The sequence below is a fragment of the Phocoena sinus genome, chromosome 18 (assembly GCF_008692025.1).
Source record: "Phocoena sinus isolate mPhoSin1 chromosome 18, mPhoSin1.pri, whole genome shotgun sequence".
NCBI lineage: Eukaryota > Metazoa > Chordata > Mammalia > Artiodactyla > Phocoenidae > Phocoena > Phocoena sinus.
Window position 1 is genome coordinate 32,793,504 of NC_045780.1, and position 12,151 is coordinate 32,805,654.

Below are 12,151 nucleotides of genomic sequence, written 5' to 3' on the forward strand. Positions count from 1 at the left end.
TACAGATGAGAACAACTTATTCCCACCTTGGCTGTGGATAACACTCTGTTCCCCAATGTCTATAACCAGGGCCTGGCTCAGAGTTCTAATTAATTAACTTTATTAACTTGGAGCTGAAAGGAGGTGACAACTTAAACAAGGAAATAAAAGGCAGTGGACCTCGCAGACTAGTTCCATGTAACTGCTTTTTTTTGCGGTACGCGGGCCTCTCACTGTTGTGGCCTCTTCTGCTGCGGAGCACAGGCTCCGGACTCGCAGGCCCAGCAGCCATGGCTCACAGGCCCAGCCGCTCCGCGGCACATGGGATCCTCCCGGACCCGGGCACGAACCCGCGTCCCCTACATCGGCAGGCGGACTCCCAACCACTGCGCCACCAGGGAAGCCCCTATGTAAGTGCTTTTTAACTGGAGGTAAAAGAACAGTCACTTGCTTATTGTACGTCATAAAGCAGAAGAGATGCTGAGATAGACTGCAGAGCACAGTCTGTTTCCAGCTAATCCAGGGAATATGGTAATTACAAAAAAAAAGAAGCAATTTTTTTCATTTAGTGCAAGTAACAAGTTTATTTTCTTTGATATAGAATTAACAGTTAACTTTATGCCCCCAGTGAGGTAAAATTGCAACATTTGCATAGGAAAGCTTTCCTTGAAACACTTCAGATCTTTGTTAAAGTTATTGATTGTCAGATCAGAGAATCTGCAATTTCTAGTTTGTTCACAGAAATTAAAAAATTCCTTACTTGGGAAGTTTCAAAATGGCAATTCGATCCTAGAGTCATAATTACCGGGTGGGGGGCGGGGTGGCGCGGGGGGAATGCTCTCCCGGCTAAGAGTTTCGGCAGCGCTGTAATACTGTGTACACCCACTTTATACAAAGGCATGTACATTTTGCAAAGAGAGAGCATATATTCCTATTTATCATTTTTGGAACTGTGTTCAATTGCTGTTAGTCTCCTACAGGGTCTAATTAACATGAATTCAACAATGATGATAATGAGCTTACCAATCATTTCCTCTTAGATGTTATATTCAGTTTTATGTTTTCCGTGCTACGCTGATAGCATACAGATCCCAATTAAAGAGAAACCTGGGCCTATATAAATAACATAAATGAAATATACATGGGGTATGTAGCAAGACTTGAGGTTGATGATTTGATGTTCATTAATGTTGGAAAATACTAAAGTAAAAATTACAGTGACTTGGGAAGATGGTATTTCCTTAAGGACACACTGCTGAACACATGGCCACCTACCTGCTCTCTAAAGCATTATATGAAAATTCAACCACCAAATACAGAACACATGAACACCAGGAGACAAAAAAAGCATTAAAGCCCATTACAATCTTGAATAAGCCAAGACCTCAAGTACATAGGAAAAGCACTGCAATCATGTATTGAGTTTTATTTTTCTAATATATATCATAATTTAAAACCATATAAAGTCACTTATATAAGAAGCAATTTTTTCAAGTGGTATAGCTTAGAGCATGGCTTTATATTTGGCTTAATCATTTTTACCACTTTAATTTATAAAGCTCGTAATCTTGCCAGCAGGGCTTCAACTTCGGGAATGGATTCGTTTTTAGAAACAGAGCCAAGAAGTTCCATTTCCTTTTTTCTGTTGCTTTCTACATTACAGGCTTCCTTCTTCTCAGCTGCCTTGATCCTCTCGGTAGACGTGTGAGTGTCTAGATTATAATTAAGCTCCTTGGTGACTGCAGTCCTTGTGGAACTGCAATTGATACTGTAGTGTGAATGTGACCCTTCTGTCAACTGCAACTTCTGATTTTCTACAGTAAGGAAGAAAGAAACATAAAACTTATCACTGTGATAAGCAAGCACTGTGCACATTATGAAACATTAAAGTAATTATTCTCAACAAACAAGTCCTCTTAGACAGACTAAACTAAAAAATATTCAAAAGAGTAAGGTAGATTTAAAATAAACACGCAGAGGTTAAGAATAAGCTAAAAAATATAAATAGACAACTATTTCATTAGCAGACACGGATATGGAGAACAAACTAGGGGTTACCAGTGAGGAGAGGGAAGTGGGGAGGAGCAATATAGGGGTAGAGTATTAAGAGGTACAAATTATTAGGTATAAAATAAGCTAAAAGGATATATTGCATAACAGAAAATATAGCCAATATTTTATAATAACTATAAATGGAATATAACCTTTAAAAATCGTGAATCAGTATATTGTACACCTGTAACATATAATTTTGTATATCAACTATACTTCAATTAAAATTAATTAACTAATTTTAAAAGTAAATAAATTAAAAAAATTTTTTAAATAAATGCTGAATTGGAAAAAAATAAATAAATAAACACACAGAGGTTAAGAATAAGCTAAGAAATATAAATAGACAACAATTTCATTAGCATTAACACTTATTTCCTACTTCTTCTGTGCCTGAAATGCCCATCACTCAGTTATTAGCAAGGCTTGGCTCTGCATTTCATTTAGGTCCCTGCTCAAATGCTATCGAGAGAGGCCGTCTCTGACCATCCATCTAAGATAGCACTCACCTTTTCATCTCTCTTATCTTCTTACACTCATCTTTCCCTTCACAGAACTTATAACCACCGGACACATCATATACTTGTTTACTTGTCTGTTGTCTATCTCTTCACTAGAATGTAAGCTCCAAGATAGCAAGGACATTGTTCTAAATACTGCTGTAACATCGGTGCCTAGGATGGCCGTGGAGCACAGTGAATGCTCAGTAAATATGCATTGGGCAAAGAATTTATTTCCATACTCTATGACCCAAGACAGGCGTTAGTTTGAATAATAAAAAGATTAATTTCCTTTTTAAACAAATCTAAGGAGGAAAGTTTCTAATAGGAATTTTAAAATTCAATGCTTTCTTTTAAAAAAAATACTGAATTTGGCAGGCAAATTGTTAAAACTTCCTAGCAAATCAAAATAATGTCATAATTTGCCAAACACGTACCCATATATTCATACAGACCTATAACCTATACACACATATATATTCTTTCATTGGTAAGTGACAGTGATCCGGACTTATCCAGGTTGTGAGGAGAGAGGTTTAATAGCTAACGGCTAAATGGTGCTAGCTGATTGACTTTCCCAAAGAGCAACAGATTTTCTTTTAATTAACTTGACTCTCACATTGCACAACCTTATAAGTGATCTCTCTCGTAGATCTCAAATTAAAAAAAAAAAAACAGACACCCTCAATATTCATGTAACCTTGAACAGAGCTTGAAAATGGCTTCAACAAACTTGACATGACATTTAAAGTTTTTTGGTTATTTGCAGAGAGATGTTCCATTATCCCAATAGTGATTACAGGAGCAGAAGCAGTCACTCATGACAGTGTGTTTTATGTGAGTGCTGAAAATTCCAACCGAAAACAGCTTGTACATTAAAAGGTGACTGCTGAAGATATTTACTGCACTGTCATTTCCTGACCAGGGGCTTCCGATGATGGATGAGTATTTTACACACTTTCCTGGACAATCTCAACAAGATTTAGAAGTCTGATCACTTTTTAGCTCTTGGAAGAAAATAAATACACTTTTCCTATCATCACCTTCCCTATCAGGTGGGCAATTGTTACTCAAAAGTTACTAACAGTTCAGTGACTTTCTCTTAGAGCTGTTTATGCTCTATAGTTTATAATGTACATATCATGCTTGCAGTAAAAAAGCACAGCTGACACTCTATTCCTACAGTTTCCATGACTGCACAAATTTATTTATTTTCTAGCACCCACTCTCCTGCCCCAAGGTGTTTGAAAACTGCATCGTAGCTAAGTGCAAATTTTTAGTCAGCTTACTGCTCCTTCCCCAAAAACGTTCCTACCTTTTCTTGTCATTTGATTTCTTGTAAACAACTCCATCATGATGATATCTCCAACAAGCTAGTTTATTCTGCCGCTGGGCGACTCTCATTACATTTTTGACGACAGAGAAGAGATTAAATTGGCTAAAATATGGGTCTGTAATATACATAAGTAAAGTATTCCATACCTTCCCTGGCTATAATGTATCAAGCCCAATTCCACATGTGGCAAAGTGAAAAGAGCATGGGATTTTAAGGTAAATCTGGGTTGAAATCCAACCCCTTGGCCCTAACAAGTTATCTCACCTCTTTGAGTCTCAGGTTCTAATAATCAATCTCCACCAGAACTAAAGGAAAGGATGTGGGTGACACCTCCTTTGAGGTACCTCCCTCCAAGCTTTCCAAGGGAGGCTTCTACCACCCAAGGCTTGTTCAGATGCTCTGACCTTTCTGACTTTCTGGTGACCATACCCATGAGAGCTGAAATGCCATTCTATTAATAGCTTGTATTTATGTAGCACCTTTATTTCTAAAGCATCTGTTGCACTTGAAACATTGCCACTGTCATTTTATAGACTGAGAGGTAAAAAGCAAAAGGAGGTTAAGTCATTTGCTTAGACTTAGTTACTAAGTAAATCAGTGGCAGAAGCCAAATGCTGTCTCTGGAGATAGTAAGGCTGTCTTAAAGAAATTTAAAAAGCTTTTTGCCAAGAAAAAGTGCTAAGTAATTCAAAGCTAAGTTTCATAATAACGATATCCTGTACTTATACTTCAAAATGCTTTCTGACAAATTTAATACGCCCAATAACATTGTAAAGCAGATAGTATACCTATGTAAACTACCTCAGCACTGTATCTCCAAGGTCACACATGGACTCCTTTTCTCTCCTGGTATTACTTAAGTTCCTGACTGCGAACTTCAAGTTCGACCTTTATTCACTACAGTTCCCTAGCACTCACTGTCCATTCTCCTAGACAACCCTTTCAGCCCTTCTTCTCTCCCATCAAACACCCAACCTGTTCTCCTTCACTCTCATTTCACTCACTCATAGAAGCAATCAGAAGAGAACCCCCATAAGCTTCCTGTGCCCCCGACACCTATACGCTGATTGCAGGCACGCCCACTTCTTCCCTCCTGGGGATCTCCTGTGCTCCCCTCTGAGGACAACCAACCCCTCAAGGTGGGTGCCAGCTTGTCCATCCCTCTGGCAGCTGTGCCCTCTCTCTACTGCGTCATAAAGGTTTCCTTCTTCATGCAATCATTCCCCTCAGCATGTAAATACTGTGTAGTAACAGTCCCAATCTTTAGAGAAAAAATCTCTATTTGATTCCACATCCTGCTCCATTTACTGCTTCCGTTGTTGACTGCCTTTGTAGCAAAACATCTCAGAAGAATTGCCCATACTACTGTCTCATTTCCTCTCTTCCCATTTTTCTCTTGAACTCACTCCAGTCATGCTTTTGACACTTTACTCTTCTGAAACAGTTCTCGCCAAGGTCACTAATAAACTAGTGTTGCCAAAAACAAGACCTGTATACACACTTGAATATTTTTGTCCTCCTTTACTCGACCTATACCAGATCCAAGGATGAAATGCCCAGCAGAGTCTGGGTTTTTCTTTACTGTTTGCTCTTTGAACTTCTTTGGACCCTTAGGTGGATAACAATGGGTGGCCAATGCAGGCAAAAGTGTTTCCACCCTACTGAGAAAACTCCAGATAGTTGTGGGCTAGCTTTAGGGACAAAATGATAAGAAGAAAAACCAAGCTGGCATGTAACTCTTCTGTGGTTTTAGGTGGAGAATCTTTCATGAGAAGCAATAGACAAGATAGTATGAAATGGAAAGAGGTCATTCCTGAGACCACTGAAGAAATAAAAAAGAAAGTGAGGGGCTTATTTTAGAATGAGCTTATAGCTGTTAGAAATTCCTAGATAACACTTCTTCACTCCAGCCCTCACATTTATCTCTCAGCATCCCAACAGCCCCCATCTGGGTCCCCAGCCTTGGGAGGCCCAAACTGTGGAACTGAGGAAGTCACACCCTAAACTGCAAAATGACAAATGAAGTTGGGTTGGAGAATGAATCTCCTGTCCCACTGCAAACTAGAGAAAATGTTTACAAGTAGAGAAAGCTCTCAAGTTGCAAGTTCACTTTTATACAGAAATTTTATTACAATGTTGGTTCAAGGCCAGGTGTCTTTTGCCATTACTATTATTTTGAGAGTCCACTATTGGTGGTTTCACGTGGGTTGAACTGGAGACCCAAATTCTACACAAAAACATGCACTTAGTTTATAAATATTTCACTTCAAACATCAGTGGGATACCACAGCCCTGCAAGTTGGCGAAAACTCTATATAGGTATTCAGAGGTATGAAATAAATTGTAATTGGAGGCCAGTGGGCTCATAACCTTTTTTATATGAAATTAGTTCTAAATACAAGATGACACACTTGGACACATGGACTCTTTCAGTGGAAGATAAGGCTGGATGTCAATAAAAAGAGAAGCATTTTCTATTTCCCCTCAAGTCAAATCCTTACCAATACACATTTTTAAATGGAAACAAAAAACATTAAGGCAGAGTAGAATGATTGCTTAACTCTCCAAAGATAGGAAGCTTGTGCTATTATTTTATGGATTGAATCCAAGGTTGTTTTTTGTTTTTGCCTTTAAGACACTATAATCGATGTTTGTGAAGAGAAGTATGATCTATCTAGGACTATTGCCAATATCCAGGCCCTTGGTGATTGGAGTACAGATGGGCAAGGACCAGCTGCCTTTCTTAGTGCTAGGTCAGTAAGGGAATCCTGTGGAAATATTAAACAGGGTGAGAATACATGCTGTTTTCCTTTAAGATAGGAAAACTCACTTATTTCAATTTAATTCCTCATATGATTCTTACTATAAGAATTGATTCTGGAATCCCACAACAGCTTTTTCCTGAAATTAAATGAAAAGTTGAAAATTGTTGAAAAGTTGAATGGCTCTCAAATACAGAGAACCCACTAGACTTAAAAAAGAGAGAGAGAAAGAGAGAGCGAGCGAGAGAGAGAGAGAGAGAGAGAGAGAATAAAAGCCTTAAACCACATCCGGGGCTGGATCCCATATGACCTTGGCAGACTACAGATTTGGATGACAAATAAAGCTAAAAACAAACAAACAAACAAACCCCCCCCCCCCCCAAACCCACCATCCTGAGCTAACTTTTGCATTGTTTCTTTTTTAAAAAATAAATAAATAAATTTATTTATGGCTGCATTGGGTTTTTGTTGCTGTGCACAGGCTTTCTCTAGTTGCAGCGAGCGGGGGCTCCTCTTCTTTGTGGTGCACGGGCTTCTCATTGTGGTGGCTTCTCTTGTTGTGGAGCATGGGCTCTAGGCGCGCAGGTTTCAGTAGTGGTGGCACGTGGGCTCAGTACTTGTGGCTTGCAGGCTCTAGAGCGCAGGCTTCAGTAGTTGTGGCGCACGGGCTTAGTTGCTCTGAGGCATGTGGAATCTTCCCAGACAAGGGCTCGAACCCGTGTCCCCTGCATTGGCAGGCGGATTCTTAACCACTGCGCCACCAGGGAAGTCCGTGCCTTGTTTCATTTTTTTTTTTTTTTCCCCCCGCGGTACACGGGCCTCTCACTGCTGTGGCCTCTCCCGTTGCGGAGCACAGGCTCCGGACGCGCAGGCCCAGCGGCCATGGCTCACGGGTCCAGCCACTCCGCGGCATGTGGGATCTTCCCGGACCGGGGCACGAACCCGCGTCCCCTGCATCGGCAGGCGGACTCTCAACCACTGCACCACCAGGGAAGCCCCGTGCCTTGTTTCTTAAGTAACACGAAAGACATAGGAACCAGGAAAGTTGCTGACAAAAACGAAAATATAAACATATGCAACTTGGCATCTAAATGAGAAAATATTTCAGCCAACAGCTGTTATGCTTCCTGAGCTAAGAAGGCAAGGCTAAGGCCCTGGCTGACAGCCCTTGCGGAAAACCCTCTCTGCTACAGAAAATCTCAGTTATGGTTCAGAAAGAGGCATTATTCCCTTTAAGTCGGTATTGATCCTCCATCACATTGTGGTTCTAATGGGCACTGGCTTCTCAGAAGTGCCAACTCTCAGATGAAATATAAAATTGAGCTCCTGCCTTTTGTGGTCAATGGTGAGGCTGTGGCAGTTTTGACAGGAGTAAGAATATACAACTCTGGTGTTCTAAATTGACTGCATCTATTCAGTCTTCCCGAAATTTGATCTCTCCTTACAATTCTTTACCTTTTGCTCTTAACTATTACTTTGACCTACTAAGTAGCTGTTTGTTTCACCCCAGCAATGCCATTACTTTGACAGGAGAAGAAAATGACCCATAAATATAATTTTTAAAGCACTACTGGGTCTACATGATAGTAAAATGTGTGACAAATATATGTTTTTAATCTATGCAATAACTGAAGTTAGTGCTGGCCGCCAGCAGCCCATATCCCTGTGGTTTTTCTTACTGTTGATTTACTGATGCTATAAATAATTGTCTTCCCTTTCTTCATTTTGCTGTTTATTTTATCTTTTGTATTGAAAATATATAAAAATGATAAAAAGAGCAAAAAGGGCATTTTGTATATAGTAAAAATTTTTTAGGAGTGCCAAGAAACTCTTATTGAAACCAGTTATGTAGAAACAGAAACAACAAAACAAAGCAGTTACTCCCCTAATTCTACAAAACAGACAAGACAGAGATGATAGATGCAAGTTATTTCTGAATAAAGGAGATAACTGACAATTAAATTAGAAGGTTTTTTGCATAAACTCGTCATATATACACTTCTATTCAGTCTTGGTCTATCTCACTGCCCTTTAAATAAAAATTTAAAGACAGCGCTGCCATTTTACAATTTCCTATACTGGCCTTCCTAATTTGACACAGTGTGAGAAGGAACTAGAGATGCTGCAGGCTCCTGGGCACAGGACAACCAGGATAAATCCAGCTCTTTTCTCTAAAGGGAATAGTATTGCAAACCCTTCCAGTCAACTGCTTATCTTTCTGATTTGCAATATATTACCTGAATTGAATGTCTCACTCTATATTTGCTTCCCTTTTTCTCACCTTTCTACCCAGTTATTAGCAAATTCTAATTTGGCTTTCAGCCATACCTCTCTGTTAAAACTTCTCCTTACAAGATTATCAGAAGCCTCAAAATCCCTCAACTCAATGGAATTTTCCCATGCCTCATTTTCTCTTACAATTGCAACACTTCAGAGTGTGTGTAATAAAGAATTTGGCTAGTCTTTTCCCACTCCTGAGCCCCTCAGACCATGCCTAATAATTTATGCTAATGAGGTGACTCATGACGGGACCCTATTTAGTTTGTGGTAATGAGTGATTCAGAATGGGGGATGGCCAAATCAGAAACACCAATCATGTGACTGGAGGATTGGGAGGTGGAGACTGAGTTCAATCATGTGGCCTATCAATCATGCCCAAGTAATGAAGCCTCAGTACAAACTATGGGCACTGAGGATCAGGTGAGTTTTCTTGGTTGGCAATAAGTAGTATCACACACTGACAATATGATGTATATTGTCACACATTGATGCGCTGGGGGGTGGAGGGTAATATATCCCTGAGGACAGCAGAAGTTTTATGTTAGGAACTTGTTTGGCTAGTTCTGGCTTGTGTCCTTTTGCTACAACAAAGCTGCAATAGTAAGTAGAGCATTTTCTTGAATTCTAGGAGTCATTCTAGCGAATTACTGAACTGAGGAGATAGTGAAAACCCCTAAATTTGTACCCAGCTGGTCAGAAGTGTGGGAGGACTTGGGAGCCCTCAAACTTGCAGCTAGTGTTTGAAGTAAGGGCAGTCTTTTAGAGGACTGTGACTTGTAAAGTTTGGTCTAACTCTGGACAGCTGGCGTCCAGCTGTAATAAGTAATTGTAATGTACAATTGTAATTGTAATGTAATAAGTCATTACATTACAGATACATTATATGTTATCTATAACTTAACATTAGTATCATCGCCTTACCTTTATGCATAGATATGCTATAGCTTGCAAGCAATTCCCCACACATCTACTCATTTTACTCTTATAACACTCCTGTGAGATAAGTGACATGGATGTATTTACCTTGTTTTACATAGAGTTGAGGCAGCAGACATAACTTTCAGGCAGAGCCAGAGACAAAACTCAAGTCTTCAAACCCCTGGTTAGCACCTTCCATCATGACAAGGCCCTTTACCATGCTTACTCTTCAACCTGCTGATGATTCATTCTTAGTCCTCTAATTTACTTTACCTTCTCAGACCTCCCAAACACAAGGATACCTCTCTTCGTGTGGCCATTTCTCATGGTTAGATCCGTGGCTCATTTCTGTCCTTTCTACATTCTCTTTACCAAGATCTTACAACTTCAACCATCTCCTCTAGGAAGGAGACACCCACATCTGCATCTCCAGCCCTAATGGGAGAGTTTTGGTACTGTGCCTATCTCAGCATTTCCACCTAAACTCCCTACCATAATCACACAACACATTTTCGAGTCAAACTTTCACATTCAAAGCAACTTCCTTTTTATACTAACATACCAAAACCAATCATAGCATCTGTTTACCAGTCCTGCTATCTGTCACTGACAGTTGTCTCAGCTACCAGGCACTTGTGGTCACCAGTGTGTGGCTTAGTAGCTATTAAATAAATGGTTTCTAAAGTATGCAATTGCCTGTCAGCTAATAGATACCAGATAATAAATAATTTATTTATAACTTATAAATAGTCGGTTGGTCTGGTGGTTTATAAGGACAAGAAGGTAGGAAAATTACACAGGGATATGGTTTGATATTACAGTTATTGAACACATACTATATATTAAACCCTTTACATGTTATTTAAAAATTTTTCCAACAACACTAAAATATAGGTATTACCAACTGTTTCATAAGTGAGGAAATTGAGGCTTAGAGAAGTTCATGAACTGTCAAGGCCACACAGACTTTGATATTTGCTTCTGGGAAACCCAATCCAAATCTTATTCCTCCATGCATGGCTCTGGGGGCACATGACGAGGCCATGGCAAAAAGATACTGTGAAAGGTAAAGAGCACTTTATATTCTGGGGTTTGAGGACAGGCCTATTCCCAGTGCTAATGACCAGGAAGGAAGCTGTTATCCTGAAGCCATTTCTAAGTAGTATCTTACAGTGTGCTTTCAAGTATTTTTCTTTACTTTTTATATTTCCTAATTCAATATTTATTAGATATTTCGAATGTACAGATTTTTTTTTTTCTGAATGAGTAATGTATCCTATTTCAACTCCATTTCACTTTCATAGAATCATATAATATAGAATCATGTAATCTCAGGATTGGAAAGCCCTGAGTTAGTTGGTAGAACCACCTATCCAATGCTTGAATTCCATTCACTCAGCATTCTGTCAAGTGGCTCTCTAGCCTAAGTTTGAAGACCTCCAGTCATAGCCTCACAATCTCACAAGGCAATATATTCCTCTACTAATTAAATGTTTTACTTTATATTTATCTAGTGTTTGTTCCCCTGAAGTCTTAGTCACTAGCCCTACTGATTTTCCCACTAGGGCTATATTAAGAGTCTAATTTCTCTTCCACTCACCAGCCCTTCAAATACTTAAAGACAGCTATCACACTCCCCAAATCTTTGCCAAGCCAAACAGCCACAATTTCTTCAACTGTCCCTCCAGAGATCATGAGCTGAAGTTATGGTTAAGTCAACTCATTAGGTAACCTGCTGTGTACTTATACACCATGCTAGGTGCTGAGTCCTTGAAACATTTAGGGTCCTGTCATTTCTATGAACATACAAAACCATATTCATTTAGTAGTTCAAAATTATGGAAAAAAAACAAATCCAACTAGTGTATCCAGTACTATAACACAAAAGAATAATTTGCTCAGAGAATCCTTTTGAATATAACCTTTAAAAAATTTCCATATAGACTTAATACTTGAAGTTGGACAGGAACCAAGATAGCAGAGTAGAAGGACGTGCTCTCACCCCCTCTTGCGAGAAAGCCAGAATCACAACTAACTGCTAGACAATCATTGACAGGAAGACACTGGAACTCACCAAAAAAGATACCCCGCATCCAAAGACAAAGGAGAAGCCACAGTGAGACGGTAGAAGGGGCACAATCACAGTAAAATCAAATCCCATAACTGCTGGGTGGGTGTCTCATAGACTGGGGAACACTTATATGACAGAAGTCCACCCACTGGAGTGAAGGTTCTGAGCCCCACGTCAGGCTTCCCAACCTGGGGGTCTGGCAACGGGAGGAGGAATTCCTAGAGAATCAGACTTTGAAGCCTAGTGGGAATTG

General features: G+C 39.6%; 1 protein-coding gene across 1 annotated transcript in view; it reads right to left on the minus strand.

Moving 5' to 3' along the window:
- Positions 1–399: 399 nt before the first annotated feature.
- The window catches only part of DIAPH3 (diaphanous related formin 3), a 574,550-nt gene continuing 562,798 nt past the window's right edge, over positions 400–12,151 (minus strand). Inside the window, 1 exon segment of the mRNA XM_032611534.1 lies at positions 400–1,793. Coding sequence (XP_032467425.1) covers positions 1,531–1,793 — 263 coding nt within the window. The 3' untranslated portion in view covers positions 400–1,530.